Here is a 21096-nt window from a genome sequence, read left to right as displayed (position 1 = left end):
CTACTTCAGGGTCTATGGTCAAATTCTGAGTATCTTAGGTGGAGAAGGGTTCTTGTCATAAAATTTTATACTTGTGGAATACCGTTCTTTGTTACTGTATAATTTGTGTCCAGCTTGTTTAGTAGTGCGTGCATTTATAGTTATTTATTGTAATAAATCAACAGTAAAGAAAAAGATAGTCTGGCCTCACTCTCCTAGCTGCAGTGATAACATTTCAGTTGTACCCTTCTCTTTTTCCCAGTGCCTGTGAACACACACATTACGTTGGCCCCAGAGGACTGACTCAGGCTATCCTCTTGCTTCTTTTATAGGACTTTCCCCATGCAAAACAGCTATTTGCTGCTTGTTTGGAGTTGGTAACAGAGTTCTCACCGAAACTCCGCCAGGTTATGCTGAATGAGATGTTACTTTTGGATATTCACACCCATGAAGCTGGAATGGGACAGTCAGGAGAGAGACCTCCTTCCGACCTTATTAGTAGGGTCCGAGGATATCTGGAAATGAGGCTTCCTGGTAAATATCTTACTCTGAAAGTGATCATATCATGTAAACTGACATGGTTTTTAGGTACAGTGGTTTCTTATTCTCATAGGTTTGAAATGTAGTTGCAGAAATTAATGTATACGTTTGATACTATAGACAGTAAAATTGAATTGTGAGGAAAGATGCTAACTATGCCTAAGCAGTAATAACTGGTAGCCCTCTGGGGGATTATGAGTAAGATTAATTATTTCATTCTAATTTCCAAAGAGACTTGTAATTTTAAATGACCAGTTTTCAACAGTATGTGTTGGTATCTTTCAGCTTTAGCTCACCAGTGCTCTTTGTTAGCATGATGTTTGCTTTGGGTGGTAATGGGGATTGCATCCAGGGCCTCACATGCCAGGCCAGCACTTTACTGCTAAGCTGTAGCTCCTACCCAGGCTTTACATTGGTGAACTAATATGGAAGTCACATAACGTCAGTGTCTCTCTTTTTCCCTCATGGTGGATCGTCAGTAAACATGTAATTTAGGTAAATTCTTACTTAACTGTTCAGCAACTTGTCCCATAGCTTATGTTATTACTGCTGTTTAGAATGAGAAGAAAAAATTGTATTATTTCAAATGTTTCGAGAAAAATAAGGAAATGATTTTTTTCCCCCCATGGGTATAGTTCCTATTTTTGTCTAAGCCATAATTACATACTTAGGTGTTTGACTATAGCATAGACTGAATCAGTACCACTGTAAGAGTCAGAGTTGGTAGGCATGCTCTCTCTGAGGGTCAGGATGTGGGAGAGATTTGTCTAGTGTATGCACATGTGTAATGGGGTGCCCTTTCAGATTCAGTGAGAGAATCTATCTCAAAAAAAAAAAAAAAGGCTGGAGAGGGGATGGAGAGATGGTTCAGCAGATAGAAGCACTGGTTGCTTTTACAGAGCATCTGGGTTCAGTTCCACGCACCCACATGGTGTCTTCCAGCCATGTGTAACTGCAGTTCTAGGAGATCCAGTGGCCTATTCTGGCCTTAGACACCGGATTCATTTGTCTCTCTATGACATTGTCTTGGCGTTGTGACTTAGGATGCATTATATTTTTATTCCTAAAATACATTAAAATCTTGTTACTGCTTTGAGCCACAAAAAGTTCATAAAATACTTTGGTATATTTATTTCAAAAAAATAATGGTTACAGCAAGCTCTGGTGATTCCCCCCCCCCCCCACTACTTTTGTATTTTGAGTATGTATCTGTCTGTTCACTTGTTCATGGGGAAGGTCTTTTGTCATTTGCAGTTGCTGTGGAGCTTAGGGTGACCTTGAACTTCTGACCCTCTTGCCTCTCCAACCTTGGTCTCCTCACTTGGCTATTCCAACTGTTTCTTACTTGTTCTTTAGATATTCCACTTCGTCAAGTTGTAGCTGAAGAGTGTGTTGCTTTCATGTTAAACTGGAGAGAAAATGAGTATCTCACTCTGCAAGTTCCTGCATTTTTACTTCAGAGTAATCCATATGTCAAGGTAATTAATATTTAATCTAAAATGGTTATCAGTGTGTTAGTATTTTATATTGTTAGTACTCTCTGTATTTACCCATTTCTTTCGCTTCTACTACTCTGAAATTTGTCTGATTTCTATAGTACCATGCCAGTTAAGGCAAGCACTTGTCAGTTTGTAGTGAAGTACAGTTTGGGGCTGGGAATGTAGCTTAGTTTCTAGAGATTTTTCCTGGCATATATGAAACCAAAGTAATCCCAACACCCTGTAGTTTAGATAGTGTAAGCCACTTGGCTTTGTCCTGATACTGCTTCCTAGTACCCTATAACTTGACGTACAAACACAAGTTGTGAGATTCAGCAAACGTTTTGCTACATTTGTAAAGTAGCAGGAGGTTTGTTACCATTTCTTCTTTGAGTGCTAAGGTCAGACTCTTAACTGGTGGAAAACATGGCTTCTATCCATTTTCCCTTTTGACCAGTTACCCAATTTGTCTTGATTTGTTGTGTAGCCAAGGATAACCTTCACTTCTGGCCTTCCTGCCTCTGCTTCCTAGGAGCTAGTTAGGCATGCATATGAGCTCATTTGAGTTCAACCCTTTGAAAATCTATCGATTCTTTTGTTTTCTTCCTCTTTGGACAGTTCATGAATGTATTGGTATATTTAAATTGCCTTTGGGGTTTCAGCTATTTGTTATCTCTGTAGTAAATTTTCTGGACTATGAGTTCTAATATCCAAAGTAACTTGATCATGTCCAACACTCTTCCCCATGACCTTTAATAGTAAGCTCTCAGAACTGTCTTTCCATGATTATTAATGTTTCCGTTTAGAATTAAGTTTGCTGCTCATTATTAAGACAGTACAGTAGCTCCTCTCTTGACTTGTAGCAGTCTTTGGGGTCATGTACCATGAGAGAGAGGCAGGCACATGGTTGTGTGGAAATGGTTTTGGCTTGTGATGTGTAAGGACACAGGAAGTTGTGTATTAGATTGCATACGTTATCTCATTGCCTCCTGCAGTCCCTTGATATAGCCCAAAAGGAGGAAGAATGTGTAGTGATCTTGGTAAAAGGTAATAATCAAGTCACCTAGTGATTAGGTAATTAGACCTCCTTCCATAATTGGCCCCTTTCTCGTTTGATATTAAGAAAGAAGCAGAGGTATAAAGTGAGAATTGTGTTTTGACAGTATGGTTTGGAGCAGTTTCTTCCAGTTTTGTTGGGATATGTGTCTGTAAAAACATGGAAAGATTAGGATGTACTATCTGTCTCTGAGGAGTAGGACATTGACTTTAGTGATGTTTATGTTCTTCGTTACTCATGTTTGCTTTGTTTTTGTGAAACAAAATGTCTCTATGTAAATCTGGCTGCCCTGGAATTCATGAATTTTCTACCTCCGTTTTCTGCCATGTGCTGAGGTTATAGATGTGCATGCAGCTTCTAAGCCCCACAACCCCACTGTGCTTTCTTTTTTGATTAGAAATTGTCTATCAAGAAGTAAAAGCATTCCTGAGAATATGACTTGGCTAGTGGGCTGAGGGTAAAGACCATGTTTTCTTTTAACACATTACATATTATATAATCAAAGGAAAGGGACAGTCTTTGGCAGATGACTAATATTCCTTTTTGAAATAATACAAAACTATATCGTCAGCTCTCTGGGCCAGAAAGGGAGACATTGTGGTTTAATGGCAACAGCACAGGGTTTACAGGGTTCACAGGGTTGTTGTCACTCCAGTACACAGCTGGTGACGGGTGTTAGTGGCAGCAGTGCTGATCTTGTAGGAAAACAGCTCCCATTTGTCTGAGTGGTAAGAACCACTTTATTTTATGTGTAAGGGTGTTTTGCTTGCACGCATGTCTATGCACTTACATGTCTGGTGTCTTCTAAAGTCAGAAGAGTGCATTGGATCTCTTGAAATTTGAGTTACAGTTGGTTGTGATCTGTTATGTGGGTGCTGGGAATTGTAGTTGGATCCTCTAGAAGAGCAGCCAGTGCTCTTAAGGGCTAAAACATCTCTCCTGAGTTTTTTGTTTGATTGTTTGTTTGTTTCGAGACAGGGTTTCTCTGTGTAGCTTTGGAGCCTGTCCTGGAACTCACTCTGTAGCCCAGGCTGTCCTCGAACTCAACAGAGATCCACCTGACTCTGCCTCCCGAGTGCTGGGATTAAAGGTGTGTACCACCACCGCCTGGCTCTCTTGAGATTTTTTAATCTGACCTACAAGGCTTTTTTTTTTCCTTTTGGTTTTTTTGAGACAGGGTTTCTCTGTGTAGTTTTGGTGCCTGTCCTGGATCTTGCTCTGTAGGCTAGACTGGCCTCAAACTCACGGAGATCTGCCTGCCTCTGCCTCCCGAGTGCTGTGATTAAAGACATACGCCACCACTGCTCAGCCCTACTGGACCATCTTATTGGCCTTGAATTTGATTTAAACTTGTACCCTCTTTATTCCAAAGTTGGTCCTGCATCTTAGGGCCTTAAGTCAATTTTAATTAGATCAACCACCTTCGGTAATCTTGGTAATTTTAGATCGACTGAGGCAGGTGCCTTGCCTCAGCATATAAAAGGTGCTTTTCACCAGTTCTGACAACCTGAGTTTGATCCCCGGAACCCATATGGTGGAAGGATAGTTCTCAGACATTTTATTGAATACTGAGCATAAATGTTTGAATGTTTGTCTAGGTTCCTGTCATTCCTCTAGTGTGCCCTTATAATAAAATTGTCATGTGAATTAGATTTTCTTTTATATATTTTTGTTTTGGTTTTCACATTACAGCTTGGACAGCTTTTAGCAGCCACCTGCAAAGAACTTCCAGGCCCTAAAGAGAGCAGGCGGACTGCTAAAGACCTTTGGGAAGTGGTTGTTCAGATCTGCAGTGTGTCTAACCAGCACAAACGAGGAAATGATGGCCGAGTTAGTTTGATAAAGCAGAGGGAGTCCACACTAGGCATAATGTATCGGTACGTTTCTCTCCGTAATAGTTGTGCATTCAGATTTGTTTACACTGCCTGTACTTTGTCAAGAACATCTTTATCCTAAAGATAGATAATCTTAGGTTGTGATGTAGCTGAGTGGGGGAGTATTACCTAATGTTCACAAGACTGGGTTCATTTGTGCAAAACAAAACAAAACAAAAAACCCAAGATGTATAATTAATACATATAATGTATACATATATACAATAATGTATAATAATCTTAAAACGCAAGATTTTAATAATTGTGGCGATGAGTATAGTGGTGCATGCTTTTAATCCAAGCACTTGGGAGGCGGAGGCAGAGGCAGGCGGATCTCTGAGTTCAAGGCCAGCCTGACCTAACAGTGCGAGTTCCAAGACAGCCAGAGCCATAGTGAGACACTGTCTCAAAAACCAAAATAGGAAACAAAAAGAATTCTGGGCTGGTGAAATGGCCCACTGGGTAAAGGCATTCTCCACCAAGTCTGATGTCTCAAGTTCAGTCCCACCTATATGCTAGAGGAAGAGAACTAACACTTGCGGGCTGTCTCCTGTTCTCCCCAGGCGCATCATGCCGTGTGTGTGTGTGTGTGTGTGTGTGTGTGTGTGTGTGTGTGTGTGTGCGCGCGCGCGCGAAATGAATTAATGTATTTAAAAGAATTTGGAGGTGTTCCTCTCCACTCCTAGAAATAATATCGTTTTGTTTAAGAAGACTGTCTATCAGCAGTTTAATTATTTGTTTGTTTGCTTTGCTTGGGGGTGGTTGCATGTGTGGAGTTCAGAGGACAACTGGACAAGTTGTTTCTTTCCAATTCAGGTCCTCAGGCTTGTCAGCAAATGCCTTTCCCCACCCGGCCATCTTGCCGGCCCCAGCAGTTTTATTTCATCTCTGTGAAATTAAAAATTCAAAATCAGTAATGTCTATAGTTGGATCATATTGAGGAATTCATGTGATTAAAGTAGAGAATAAATGTTATTGGGTTATGACAATGGGTATAATAAACTTCTTTTTGGTCTTTTGAGACAGGGTTTCTCTGTGTAGCTCTGGCTGTCCTGGAACTCACTCTGTAGACCAGGCTGACCTTGAACTTACAGGGATCCACTTGTCTCTGCCTCCTGAGTGCTGGGATTAAAGACGTGCACCAGTATGCTTGGCTAAGCATACTTTCATAACTAAAAGAGGAAAGTAAAGCATTATATCATTTACATTCTTTATCTTATTTTAGTGTCTGATATTAAGTATATTTACAATTTTTTTTGTAGGAGTGAACTGCTTTCTTTTATCAAAAAATTACGGGTAAGTTTTTTTTTTAATGTAATTACTGAGTTTTTAAATATAATTTATTTATTTTATTTTATTTTATTTTATTTGCATTGGTGTTTTGCTGCATGTGTGTCTGTGTGAGGATGTCAGATCTTGAGTTACAGACAGTTGTGAGCTGCCATGTGGGTGCTGAGACTTGAACTGAGGTCCTCTGGGAGAGCAATCAGTGCTCTTAACCACTGAGCCATTTTTCCAGCCCCTAATCACTGAGTTTTATAAGATTTCAAATGCTGGTTTAATCACTAACATGTTTGTCTGGAGTGATTTTTATTGAGCATGGAATAATCTGAATCAAGAAATGAATTTTGCTTGCTGGTTTTAATAATATAGTAGTACCTTTTTTTAAAAATTTTTCTTAAACTTTATTTTTTATGTGCATTGGTGTGAAGGTGTCAGATCCCCTGAAACTGGAATTGCAGACATTTGTGAGCTGCCATGTGGGTGCAGGGAATTGAACCCAGGTCCTCTGGAAGAGCAGCTAGGGCTCTTAACCGTGGGACCTTTTTAAACTAAGTCTTAGGCTAGGTGTGGTGGCACACACTTACAATCTAAGCACTTGGGAAGCTGAGATGGGAGGATTTCAAGTTTGAAAGCAGCCTGGGTTATATAAGGAGACCTTGTTTCAAAAAAACATACGAATATAAAGTCACCTATCACACACAAGTCTCCATAAATGTGTGTTTACTTAATGGTCATAACCTAGGTTTCATCTTTTAAGTATCACTTTAAATGAATAATAGTTCAGTTTTGGAAGTAGCAAAAAGTCTTGGAAAGATATCAAAAGTCACATAAAAGGGAGTGCTATGGGAGGGTGTACTCAGTGGTGGCTGAGTGTTTGCTCAGGGGTTTGGTTTAATTTCCTAGCATTGCTCTCCCAAAAAAATGGGAACGAAAAGAAAGATATACTGGTGATTATAAGCCAGGGATGTAAATGTGATGATTTTCATGTATAGTATGCGCTGTGATTTTGTTGTGAGATTTTCTGTGTTCCCAAGTAGAGGCCAGATTCTCACCTGACAGAGTTCTCTTGTAAGAGAGTACGACATGATGCCTCTGAGATTGGCAGGACACACAAGCACCAGCGCACACACTTTAATATTCTTCTTGTGTTTTCTTTCTCATAGGAACCACTGGTTCTGACTATTATTGTATCACTCTTTGTGAAGCTTCACAATGTTCGGGTCAGTATCTTGTAATTTCATTACAAAATTATTTGAAATAAATTGTTAAAAATCATGCTGATTAAAAATAAAAAACACATTTTTCTTTCTAAAAGGAGGACATTGTGAATGATATCACAGCTGAACACATTTCTATTTGGCCATCTTCCATTCCTAAGTAAGTAGTAGTATATACTTAGAATAAATTGTGTATTTAGAAATCATCTTGTTTGGTATAGATACCCTGAAGTAATTAAAGGCTACAAGTAGGTTCGACTCTACAGACATCTGTGTGGTTTTCTGCTGCCGTTGTTACCGTCCTAACAATTATAAAAGGGATTTGTTTTATAATTCGCAGTAGCTCTGTTCTAATCCTGTGGTTTTATGGGTCTCCCAGCCCTTTTTAGCTGTCATAGGAGCAGTTCATCCATTCACCTGCCTTCCTTTACATGGGTTTCTTTTTGTAGTCTAGGCCGGTCTGGAACTTTCGGTCTTCTGGCTCAGTCTCCCCAGTTACTAGGGTTACAGGAGTAGCATCATGCCAGTGTTATGGCCCAAAGTTTCTTTTTCAAATTTCTGCCATCCCTCCTAAGCTTACTATGTGCTTGAAAGACAGGTTCCCAACCTTATATTTTCAATCTTAGTGACATCTTTGAAGAAGAAAAAGTTTAATAGGTAGAAAGAGTACAGTGAATAAAAATAATTTTTTTCCATCTCTCAGCGATTGGAAGCAGCAGTTCTGGTGGTCTGATTCCCGGTCTAGAGGCTGGGACCTGGGAGGGTGGAGCTGATAAGTGAGGGGGACTAAAGTCCATGCAATAGTCAACTCTTTCAGAGCACCAGACAGTTTGTCCTGTGAGGGATGCGAAGAGTCACAGTAAAGTGTCCAGTCACAAGGGTTAAGCTGTCTGTGGCAGGCAGGTCGTAAGTGAGTGGCAAAAGCATGCTTTTCCATAAAGCCATATGAACAATGGCCTGTTGTAATGAATAATCCAAAAGCATTTTTATGTTTTTGAAGAAACTGGGGTCACAGACTTGTCTTGGTTTCTTACAAGCACTCAGAATCAGAAATCTCCTCAAATGACTCCATGTCTCGACAGTGGTGCATGCCTATAACTGAGGCAGGAGGACCATCAAGCTTGAGGCCAACTTGGGCTACATAATGAGGTCCTCTGTCGCTCCCCCCCAAAAAAAGAAAAAAAAAAACAAGAGAGGGAGGGAGAGAGGAGAGCAGTTGTGTCACATACAGCAGACTGGAAAGTTAGAGAGGCTCTGTGACATGTGTCCACTGCTGGCCTCCAAAGGAGCAGTGTGCTTAACTGTCCACGTGCGCTCGCACCATGTGCATGTGCACCCCGGCACCCAGGCTGCAGATTGGACTGTGTATGTTTCTGATTTTATACACAGTTTGCTATGCGATAAGCATTCCAAGAATCAGAAGTTTTGTGTCCTGCTTCTTTGTTTTGAATGGTACTGGGAATTGAACTCAGAACCAGTGCTAGGCAGGCATCCTGCAACTGAACTCCATTCCCTGCCTCTAGTTTTGTCTTTCTGACTGGTGGCTTCGGTGATTGAATTTGTTACCTCTGTCACTTTGGCTTAAGTTCAGACTGTCACAGTTGATTTCCAGTCTGTGTTCATAAGAAGCAGACGGGGCTTATATTGGAGCCCTGAAGCATGCTCTTCGTGCACTAGGTATGTGACCTCAAGGAACTTGCTTTTATGCTAAATTCTTCATCTCTAAAACGGGTATAAAAATAGTATATACCCTTGACATGTGAGAGTTAATAAGTTGGTGCAGGCTTAATTGCTGTCTTTTATGATGCTAATACTTTAATGTAAATTGATTCTGAAAAAACAAAAGGTTTGACCATATCTCACCTGACCGAGTCCTTATGGATTCCTAAGATGGCACTCCAAGAACAGTGTGGCGGGCCCTGGATTAAGTGTTACTATTTAATACTGGTTACACATAGACAGGACTCTCAGACCTGGTCACATTTTATAGATTCAGTAAAACAACAGAAGCCAGTTTAACTCCTTTAGAACTGGTCGTTTGCTAACAATACTGCACTTTCTTCCTCATTGTACAGGGTACAGTTGTGGGTCATGAGAAAGTCTAACCCCTTAGGCCAACAGAAGTGCTTTGTCATGCTCCCTTGTAAGTGGCCTTGACACATGAGCCTCATGAGCTTCTGAATCCGAGATCTGGGTTCCTCTCACTATGCTTTTGGTTTCTAGGAAAGAGGAGCAGTCGGCAGTTTTCTTGGGTGCTGGCCTGGCTTTACTCAGGCCAGAGCACGTGGACTTGTCCCTGCTGTTTTCTTGACTATGTTGCCGCCCTGAAATGGCGTATGTGCCACCCCTACCCTGTAACCTCATTAGGGCCAGTGAAACATTGGATCAGGAGCACACTCTTGTGGGAAGTTCTGGGTAGATTAAAGGTCACATAGCAGTATTTGTTAGTATTTGAGCCTTTGGTTTTTTGTGGCTTCTAGAAAACAGAATTTTGTTGTTGCTCTAAGTAATGCTAAACAGAGGTAAAGGTTGTATTATAATGTGGCTACTGAGATTTTGGCTGTGTCTTTTGTTTTTTAATAAATGCATGTATAGAATTTGAAACAGACTTTGAAAATAGAGAATAATGTATAATATTTTCCTCCAGCCTCCAGTCTGTGGATTTTGAAGCTGTAGCAATCACAGTGAAAGAGCTAGTTCGATATACACTCACTATAAATCCAAACAACCATGCTTGGTTAATTATTCAAGCAGATATTTATTTTGGTAAGTGAGATATTTACTGCTTTATGTTTTATTTGTGGAAGAGCAGTATGTACTCTTTCTTAACCATTGAACCATCTCTCTAGATCTCTCTAGATCTGGTCATATGAGTGAGGCTTGTTTGTAAAATTCCAGCTTAAAAATTCTAGCCTGGGCCTGATGAGATGGCATAGTAGGTAAAGGTACTTGCCACCAAGCCTGCTGTCCCGATTTCAGTATCCAGGACCCCACGCGGTGGACGTAGAGAACCAGCTCTGCAAAGTTGGCCTTTGACCTTCATATGTGCAAGGGTATGCACATACACAAATAAATAAGTGACATAAATAAATGTAAAAATTCTAACGGGGCGGGGGGAGGACAGGGGAATCCGTGGCTGGTATGTAAAATTAAATTAATTATAAAATAAAAATATTAAAAAAATTCTAACTAAGTGCGGTTCCTCGTCCTTGTAACCTCAGCACTTGGAAGACTGACATAGGGAGATTGGTACAAGTTCAAGATTCATAGGAGGAATATCCAGGCCAGCCAAGGCTACATGCTCAGACCCTGTCCCCAACTGGGGAGCATTTGTGCACACACACACACAGAGTTACATAGGTAATTCTAAAATCTGTATTCTTGGAAATTAATGTCTATGGGGGCCATAAATAATTCTATGTCATAGGATTTCCAAGGTAATATGGAATTTCCAAAATTCATCTTACTATACAGATAAAATTCCTGACTGGTATCATTTTTGGGATCAATGTTTTTAAAACATGAATTTCAAAATTTAAAGGTACAGAGATAATAAAATGAACTTTCATGTATCTGCTGGGGATGTCTTTCTGTATGCAGTGAATGTATTGCTCTGATTGATTGATAAATGAAATGCTGATTGGCCAGTAGCCAGGCAGGAAGTATAGTATATATAGGCGGGATAAGCAGAGAGAAGAATTCTGGGAAGTGGAAGGCTGAGTCAGGAGACAATGCCAGCCACCGCCACCATGAGAAGTAAAGTGTAAAGTACCGGTAAGCCACAAGCCATGTGGCAACTTATAGATTAATAGAAATGGGTTAATTTAAGATATAAGAACTGGATAGCAAGAAGCCTGCCACAGCCATACAGTTTATAAGTAATATAAGTCTCTGTGTGTTTACTTGGGTTCAAGCGGCTGCAGGACTGGTGGGTGAGAGAGATTTGTCCTGACCATGGGCCAGGTGGGACACAGGAAAGCCTCAGCTACATGTATTCAATAATTTATTTTTAGGGGGTGTTGTAAGGGTTGAGATAGGGTCTATCATAGCCCATTTTGGCCTGGTATTCATGACTTAGCTGAGGATGGCCTTAAATTCCCATCATGATGTCTCTACTTCTCAAGTACTAGGATTACAGGTGTGTACCACCACAGTCAGCTAATTGCTTGTTTTTAACAGTTATTTTTCACCCTAGCTTTCAAAAGAATGCATTGCCAAATCTTAATTGTCTAATTGCACACTGGATATGTAGATTCTAAAGTACCTTCAAAAATTAGGAAATATTTCTAGTCTGGATATATGGGAAATAAAAATCTCCATTATAATAAATCCTGCAGTCACTGGGTGGTGGTGGCATGCACCTTTAATTCCAGCACTGAGGAGGCAGAGGCAGGTGGATCTCTGAGTTCACATCCAGCCTGGTCTACAGAGAGAGTTCCAGGACAGCCAGGGTTACACAGAAACCGTGTCTTGAAAAACATAACAAAGCAAAACAAAACAAACAAATAAACGTGTGTGTGTGTTTAGTATAGGAGATATATATATATATATATATCTCCTATACTATAAATTTAATGAGAAATCTGATCTAGATTTTGGTAATCAGTTTTAGGAGGTAAAGAATTTTTCACAATGTTATCCTGAATAAAATGTATTATCACTGCTTAGCCAAATACCAAGTTCTGCCCTTTTTAAAAATAATATGTGTGTGTGTGCACATGGCATACATGTGAAGTTCAGATGACAACTTGTGGAAGTCACTTTTCCCTTTCTACCATGTGGGTCCCAAGGATCAAACTCAGGTGGTCAGGCCTGGTGGCAGCACCTTTACCTGCTGAGCCATCTTGCTGGCCCAGAATTTTATCTTTAACTTATTGTTTGAATCTGTTTCAACTCTTGTATTTTAACAGCAAGTAACTCTTCACTCCTGTCTTCCTTTCTAGCAACAAATCAGCATTCAGCAGCTCTTCACTATTACCTCCAGGCTGGGGCTGTCTGCTCTGACTTCTTTAATAAGGCTGTGCCCCCTGATGTGTATACAGATCAAGTAAGTTGTCCTGTGGGCTTGCTTGCTGCTTGCCTACCTTCAGTTTTTTTCTTCATGAGCCTCCTTAGGGTGGAACTTAGCTATTGCTGTGTGTGTGATGATAACTCTCAAGTTGATGGCTTTAGACCATATTGCTCTCCATTTGTTGGTTTTTGGCCTTTTGGAGATGGACTTGATATGTAGCCCGTATTAGTCTTGAACTTGTAGTGATTCACCTTCTTCAGCCTCCCCACTTGTAGGATTCACAGGCATGTGCTATCATGCCCAGCTTGCATCTCATTTTCAGGGCTAGTATGTACAATGCTTTTTGCTGCTTTGATACCCTCACTCACACCCCCAAACTCCTGACTCAGCCCGTTCAAAACTGATTTCAGTGTCTTACTGTACTGGGTCCTCTCCTAACAAAATGACCTACCCTTCCACAAAGCCCTCCAAAACACCAAACACTTAGCCATTTGAGTTCACTAAGCCCCAGTCCTGAGCACCATGCTCTGTTCTTTTCCCCAACTAATCTTGTTAGAATACCCACTTAGCTCTCACATCATACAGATTCTATTGCCTACCCCCCTTCCTTATGTGTGTTTATGACATAAAGCATGTTGTGATACACCTAAAAAGTGGTATTACAGTAAATGTACATTGCCTTCCATAGTTACCCTTTTGTGATAGGAATTCCTGAAGTCAGGAATCAGTTGTTGTGGTACATATTAATGATCCCAGCACTTGGAAGGCTGAAGCATCACTACAAGTATGAGGCCAGCCTGGGATGTGATTGATGGATCTAAAAAGCAAACAAAAAACTCTAAAATCCACTTTTTGTTGTTGTTCCTGTTTGTTTTTGAGACAGGGTCTCTCTGTAGCCCTGGCTTGCCTGAAATTCACTGTGTTGACCAGGCAGGCCCTGAACTCAGAGATCTTCCTGCCTCTACCACCTTAGTGCTGCATTGAAGGTGTGCACCACTCTGCCTGGTCCGTGCACTCTTTCTAGATTTTGTTAGTGCACATTGCACTTCCGTTATGATTTTTATAGTGTTGGGGTCTCACCTAGGACTTGGTGTGTGCTACTCAAGAGCTTTATCTCTAGCCTTTCAAGACAAATTAACTCTTCCTCAATGCTGGCCATTAACTCTCTAGATGTATTCATCTTGCTTGCTCATACCTTTGACATACTTTCCCCCCATCTCTACCTCAAACTAAATTCTGTTTTGCTCTTTTAATTATGTTGCTATTAAGTCTGATTTAGACCACTAGTATAACATAACAAATGAGAATTTTCAGTATTTAACAAATTTTAAAAGTAAGATTTAAAGATTTTTAGTAGATTATTTCTTTATAGCATTTTAAACTAGCAAAAGTGAATGGGAAGCTCTGAATTCCCACATAGTTACTGACATCTTGTACCAGAGTGATTAATTTATTAGTCAGTGCTAGCTAATTTTTGAAAATAATCATTGTCTTTTGTAGGTGATAAAACGAATGATTAAGTGCTGCTCTTTGCTGAATTGTCACACACAGGTTAGTTTTTGATACCGTAGTATTGGCTTATAGTCATGCGTTTATATGTAATTGTGTGGTGGGAAGTAGCTTTTATTTTGTATCAGAAAGGTGTTAGTAGCTTAGCATATTCTTTAAATTTCTTAGTAATTTATAGAACTAAACTAGATGTAGGTAGGAATTAGTAAACATTGACCATTACACTTAACTAGAAAAGAAGCACGTTATACTTTCTTATATTTGTGATAAGATATGTATACTAGTCATTGGGGAAATGCAAATCAGCCAGGGTTGTGGAAAAACTGGAACCCTCATGCTACTAGGAACTTGAAAAGGTGCAGCTTTGGCAAACTGTTTGGCAGTTCCACTTCTAATTAAATACCCAAGAGAATTAGAAAAGGTTGTCCTTGCTTGTTCATAGAGGCAACGTTCACCAGAGCCAAATAATAAGGAAAAAAATCCCAGTGTCCGTTGGTTAAGTAAAGTATGATGTGTCTATATCTCAAAATCCTGCAACTGTATAAAGGAATGAATTACAGATGCACTAAAACATGGGTTAACTGAAAAACTGCTAAGTGAAAGACAGGGCTATATATGATTCTATTTGTAAGAAATGCTCAAAATGGGCAAGTCTATAGAGACAAAGCATGGTTTAAGCTCATCAGAGGCTTGATGGAGAGAAAATGGGGACTGGACATTGGATCTCTTTCAAGGAGGATAATGAATGGGCTTTAGAACTAATGGGGATTGTTACACAATTCTGTAATGACACTAAGACATCTGTGGGGTTTTTGTTTGTTTGTTTTCCAGACAGGGTTTCTCTGTGTAGTCCTGGCTGTCCTAGAACTCACTTTGTAGACCAGGCTAGCCTCAAACTCAGAGATCTACCATCCTCTGCCTCCTGAGTGCTGGAATGAAAGGCATTCACTACCTCCACTGGCCTTTTGTTTGTTTTGTTTTTGTTTATTTGATTGTTTTTTGAGATAAGGTTTCTCTATGTATCTCTGGCTGTCCTGTGTTTTAGTTTTTGAAAAACATAATTTTTATGGCATATGAACTAATGCAAATATTCTTTTTTTTTTTTTTAATTAAAAATTTTTTATTTCATTCAAGACAAGGTCTCTGTAGCTTTGGCTGTTCTGGAACTCAACTATGATGACTAGGCTGGTCTTGAACTCACAGACATGTGTCTGCCTCTGTATCCTGAGTTGCTGGGACTAAAGGCGTGGGCTACCAGGCCCAGCTTTCAATTTTTTTTTTTTTTTTTTTTTTCTAGACAGGGTTTCTCTGTGTAGCTTTGCGCCTCTCCTGGAACTCACTTGGTAGCCCAGGCTGGCCTCGAACTCACAGAGATCTGCCTGGCTCTGCCTCCTGAGTGCTGGGATTAAAGGCGTGCGCCACCACCGCCCGGCTCAATTTTTTTTAAAAAACAGGTTTATTTATGTGTACAGTGTTCTGCCTGCATGTATACTTAAACACACCAGAAGAGGGCACCAGATCTCATTAGAGGTGGTTGTGAGCCACCATGTGGTTGCTGGGAATTGAACTCAGGACCTCTGGAATAGCAGCCAGTGTTCTTAACCTCTTTACCATCTCTCTAATCCCTCAATTTTTATTTTTAATCTTTGCTTTTTCTAATACTGAAGATTAACCCTGATCCTCACAACACTTCCAGTTCCCTCCAAGATAAGCATTCAGACCTATCTGCCTGATTGAATTCAATGCTTTCTGTGTGGCCTATGTATTTTAAAAATGACCTTCTATATCTGCCAGTTTTTAAGGGTACAATGTTTCTATGTCTTTGAATGCTAGGGTATTTGCTTGGCAGTTTCCACCTTTGGGTTCCCATTCAAATGAAGAAATATCTAAAACTGATTTAGGTCACTGATGAACTATTTTGTGGTTCACATAGACACAAAAATCTTGGATAAAGGTTTTTGAAACAAAAATTAAATGGGATCCATAAATATGAGATGACTTTATCTAGCATGATTTGAAATTTTCCTAAAGAATATATTTCTGCCGGGCGGTGGTGGCGCACGCCTTTAATCCCAGCACTCGGGAGGCAGAGCCAGGCGGATCTCTGTGAGTTCAGGCCAGCCTGGACTACCAAGTGAGTTCCAGGAAAGGTGCAAAGCTACACAGAGAACCCCTGTCTCGGGGGGGAAAAAAAAAGAATATATTTGTGAGGCTGGAGAATTGACTTGGTGTTTAGGAACAGTGGCTTCTCTTCCAGAGGATCTGGGTTCAGTTCCCAGCCCCCACATGTCAGTTCATAGCCATCTGTAACTCCAGTTCTGGGGTATCTTTTTTTCTTTCTTCAAGACAGTGTTTTTCTGTATAATAAACAGCCCTGGCTGTCCTGGAACTCTCTTTGTAAACCAGGCTGGCCTCAAGAGATTCACCTACCTCTGCCACCCAAGTGCTGGGATTAGAGGTGTGCTCCACCACCGCCTGGCAGTTCTGGGGGATCCTATGCCGTCTTCTGGTCTCTGCAGGCCCCAGGCACACATGTGGTGCTCTACTCACCGACATAGAATAAGATAAATTGAAAAAAAATAAAAATAAAAATTACTCTCAAACCAGGCTTATGTTACCTTTTTCAAATATTTGTTTATATAGGTGGCAATTTTATGTCAGTTCCTCAGAGAAATTGACTACAAGACAGCCTTCAAGTCATTGCAGGAACAAAACAGGTATGAGTTGTTTTTTTGTTTTTTTTTTTAAACATGAAGCTGAAGCTTTTTTGCATTAGTAACGAGATTCTGTTTTGCAGCCATGATGCTATGGACTCCTACTATGACTACATTTGGGATGTCACTATCTTGGAGTACTTGACTTGTATCCTTCCATCAGTGCTTGTGACGGCACAGCAGTTCATGTCTGTAATTTAAAGTATTTCTAGAGGCGGTGGTGGCGCATGCCTCTAATCCCGCACTTAGGGGGCAGAGGCAGGCGGATCTCTGTGAGTTCCAGGACAGCTGGGGCTACACAAGGAGACCCTGTCTCAAAAAAAAAAAAAAAAAAAATTAAATAAAAAATTGTGGAACATATTTTCCAAGCTAAAGTAGAAGGAGTTTGGAATTTTAAAAATATATTACATATATGATTGTGTGTGTGTACATATTCCACAGTGTGTGAATATCACACATACTGAGGACAACCTTGAAGTCCATTTTCTTCTGCCATATGGGTCTTGACGGTTGAGCTCCGGTCATAAGATTTGGCAGCAAGCTCCTTTACATGCTGAACCACCTCCCCAGCCTCAAAGAGTTGAGATCCCATCAAGATATAATACCAGTTTTGTTTTTCTTAACTGACACATTTAGATCTTCATCATAAAAGAGGAGAAACAGATAAAAGACAGATTGCTGTAAGTTGCCCTACACCTTTCTTCAGTGATGTTTTCCGAATACTAAACAATTTAGATTTGTGCCATTGAGCAAAGATTGTGTTTGCCCATTTACTGCCAGAATTTAGTTATCATTATTTACTTGTAATGTTTATTGACTTTAAAATATTAGATAGAGCATTGTATATATCTGGTCTAAATCTTCAGGTGGTTTTTCATCTCACAGGATCCTTACAGTGGCTTGCTGACTTGGTTTTCCCCTTTGCTTAACATCAGTACAAATATCCCCACAATTGTTCAGATATGTCAAGAACAGTAATTCTCCAGGGACCTTTGGCATTTTCTTATCCAGGAACATTCATGTTCCTTCTGGTCTTGGCTTTGCTGTTTCAGTGGTTAGCCTTCCCTGGACATCTTACAGACTAACATGCCTCCTACCACCCTGTTACTCTTTTTTTTTTTAAAGATTTATTTATTATGTATGCAGTGTTCTGCCTGCAGCCAAATAGGGTAATCAGAATCTCGTTTTTTATTACAGATGGTTGTGAGGTCGCCTAGGCCGAGAAGCATGTCGCAGATCTGAATTGACTCAGGACCTCTGGAAGAGCATCCAAGTGTTCTTAACCTCTGAGCCATCTCTCCAGTCCCTGTTACTCTTCTTATTCTCATTCTCCTTCTAAAGTTTTTCTCTGTAACACTCACCAACATTGGACATGCTATATATTTACTGTTCTGTCAGGACTTGGCTTGTTCATAGGTAACTAGAATGGTCCCCAGCAATTACTGAATAAGTAATCTATTTGAATTTGACTTGTCTTTTTTTTTTTCCTCACGTTTCTGTATGTGTATTCTATAGGTCAGAGGACAACTTGCATTAGTCTGTTCTCTCCTTCTATTATGTGAGATTATGTCAAAGATTGAAACTCAGGATATCAGGTTTGGCAGCAAGCTGTTTTACCCCCCAACCCCCAACCATCTTGCTATCTGTCTTAGGGCTTTATTGCTGTGAAGATAGACCATGACCACAGCAGCTCTTACAAAGGAAACATTTAATTGGGACTGGCTTACAGTTCAGAGGTTTAGTCCATTATTATTATGGTGAGAAGTATGGTGGCATACAGGTAGACATGGTGCTGGAGAGGTAGCTGAGAGTTCTACGTCTGGATCTGCAAGCAGCAGGAAGAGTGCCACACTGGGCCTGGCTTGAGTTTCTGAGACCTCAAAACCCACCACCAGTGACATTTTCCCCAATATACCACATCCACTCCAAAAGGCCACACCTGATAGTGCCACTCCCTGTGAGCTTATGGGAACCATTTTCTTTCAAATCACCACACTGGCCTGATGTTTAAAATTTCACACTCATTACATGTGGTAAATCAGTATTACTGCAGATCTTTTCTTGCTTTTACTCATTAATGTAGATGCTTTTAGTACCTTTTAAGATGTACTCAGACGAAGTTATATGACTATTTAGATGAAACAGACTTTTAACACCCTAAAATAGTGAAATAAAGAACATGAAGTTAGCCCAATTGATTGAATGCCATACTTTCTCCCATTTCTTTCTTCCCTTTTAATGATGTGTATACATTGTGTTTGTAGTGTTTAAGTGTGGGCACACATGTGCTGTGATGCATGTGGTGGTCAGGACAACCCTTGGCATTGACCCTTGCCTTCTACTTTGGAACAGTGTCTTTTGTTCATTGCTGGGTCCATTAGACCAATGGGTCTGAAGGCTTCTGGGAATTGTCTTCACTTGCCATCTCTCCATAGGGACATGCTGGGATTACAGATATGTGTACTGTTGTGGCTGGCCTTTATGGTGGTCTGGGAACCTGAACTCAAGTCAAGCTTGAATGGCAAACACTGCCTATTGAACCATCTCCCCAGCCCCTATTATGTTTCCTTTTTATTATTAGTGCATGTGTATCATGTGTGAATGTAGATGTGTGTGTCATCACAGTATACATGGAGAGTTCAGAGTTCAATTTTGGGCTTACATGGCAAGCACTTTTACCAATGAGCCATCTTGCTTCTTCTCTCTCATTCCTAATTTAGCTGAGGCTGGAAGGCAATATTCTTAGTGTTCCCTTAGTATTTTTATACTGTATCATTAAAAAAATAAAACATTTGAGAGTATAGCATTTTTCCCTTCCCTTTCCTTTCCTCCAAGCCCTCTCATATACCCTTCTTTTTCTCAAATTCATGGCCATTTTTTAAAAAAGGTTAATTGTTACATACATACATGTGTGTATCTACAATAACTAGTAACTAGTTGGTGGCTCTTCCCTGGACTATTTTTCCCACTCTTAGGATTAAGGACTTGTAAGCTTTCCCCTGTCCACTTCAGCATGTCTGTTGTCCTTGTTCGGTTCACTTAGTATTTACGGGCTTCTGACACTCCCAGGAGATGCAATCTCACAGCAAACTCCCTTACCCTCTGGCTTTTTACATCTTTAAAACTCCTCTTCTGAAATGATCTCTGAGCCTTAAGTGTGGGAGTTATTCTGTAGATATATCTGTTGTGACTGGGCTTCACAACTCTGTACTTTGATCAGTTGAGGGTTTTTGTAATGGTTTCTGTCTGGTGCAAAGAGAAGTTTTCTTGTTGAGGAGTGAGGACTACACTTAACCTGTGGGTATAAGGACAGATGTCTAGAATCTAGTTAGGGATTATGCTGTAAAGTGGCTCAAGATCCAGGATTTCAATAGCCCTGGGTAGTTGGATAGGTTTCTTGTACGAGGCATGGTTTCCCTCTTGTTGAATAGGTCTTAGGTCCAATTAGAGAGCTGTTGGTTACCACCAAGGTATGAGTGACACTACTGCACTGTTGGGTTTATTGAGCCACGCTGGTGGTTGTGGTGGTTCATAGGTGTCACAGCTAAGCAGGACTGTTGCTACTTTGGAAGGCTGAATGTTGCTTTCTGATACCTAGCTAGTCCCCATGAGGCTTTCAGATCAATTCCAGGTCAGGAGACTCTGGGCCCTATGTCTGAAGTATATCACATCTTCAGCAATAATAGGTACTTACCTTCCATCTCTGGGAGGCAGCCAAGGGCAATTTAGCAATAGCCCGTGATGTCTTTGTTTAATTTTCTGAGACAGTCTTACTATGTAACCCTCGGGGGCCTGAACTCACTGTGAAGATCAGCCTGGCTTCAGATGCAGAGATCATTAGCCTCTACTTACTAAATGCTCCTGACCGGGGCCTGAACTCACTGTGAAGATCAGCCTGGCTTCAGATGCAGAGATCATTAGCCTCTACTTACTAAATGCTCCTGACCCCCAACTATATTATTTTAAAGCTTCTAACTACATATCCATTTAGCCTCTTGACTCTTCTACATGCATCCACAGGTATAGGCTTATCTCTTATCCCCACATTAGAGGCCTCTCAGCCAGTTTTAGTTACTACTTTTACTCTGTGCCAGCTATCTATGCTGTTCTTACTGTCAAGTGCTTTTCCATGGTCTTATTACTATAACCCATTCTGCCTATAGCCTCTTCTGACTTCCTTGTTTCTGTGTGGGTTTGTGACGGACCTCCCCCAACCCCCATCAGCCTCTTCCATCTACTTTTCCTCTCCTGCTCACCCATAAGCATACAGGAATTTATTTAATGTAATAAAATGTCCTTCAGATAAGTATAAACTAAATCTTAGTAGATCGATGCAGTAGTTACACTATTTTTTTCTGTAGCTCTTAAATTTTAAAATTTGATTTAGTTATTTTTAACTTTGACTTATGTGTACTACTAGGAAGACTTATAAC

General features: G+C 40.4%; 1 protein-coding gene across 1 annotated transcript in view; it reads left to right on the top strand.

Annotated features, from left to right (window-relative positions):
* Nucleotides 1-21096, top strand: part of Ints8 (integrator complex subunit 8) — a 51154-nt gene that overhangs the window by 29840 nt on the left and 218 nt on the right. The window contains exons 15-26 of the mRNA XM_059253843.1: nt 312-513; nt 1876-1997; nt 4747-4931; nt 6191-6224; nt 7376-7432; nt 7528-7589; nt 10077-10195; nt 12373-12476; nt 13941-13991; nt 16593-16666; nt 16747-16811; nt 17300-17343. Coding sequence (XP_059109826.1) covers nt 312-513; nt 1876-1997; nt 4747-4931; nt 6191-6224; nt 7376-7432; nt 7528-7589; nt 10077-10195; nt 12373-12476; nt 13941-13991; nt 16593-16666; nt 16747-16811; nt 17300-17343 — 1119 coding nt within the window. The remainder of the gene's footprint in view (nt 1-311; nt 514-1875; nt 1998-4746; nt 4932-6190; nt 6225-7375; nt 7433-7527; nt 7590-10076; nt 10196-12372; nt 12477-13940; nt 13992-16592; nt 16667-16746; nt 16812-17299; nt 17344-21096) is intronic.

This window comes from Peromyscus eremicus, chromosome 2 (genome assembly GCF_949786415.1).
Source record: "Peromyscus eremicus chromosome 2, PerEre_H2_v1, whole genome shotgun sequence".
Lineage (NCBI taxonomy): Eukaryota > Metazoa > Chordata > Mammalia > Rodentia > Cricetidae > Peromyscus > Peromyscus eremicus.
Note: the sequence above shows the minus strand (reverse complement) of the source record. Positions and strands in the feature narration are given on the sequence as shown.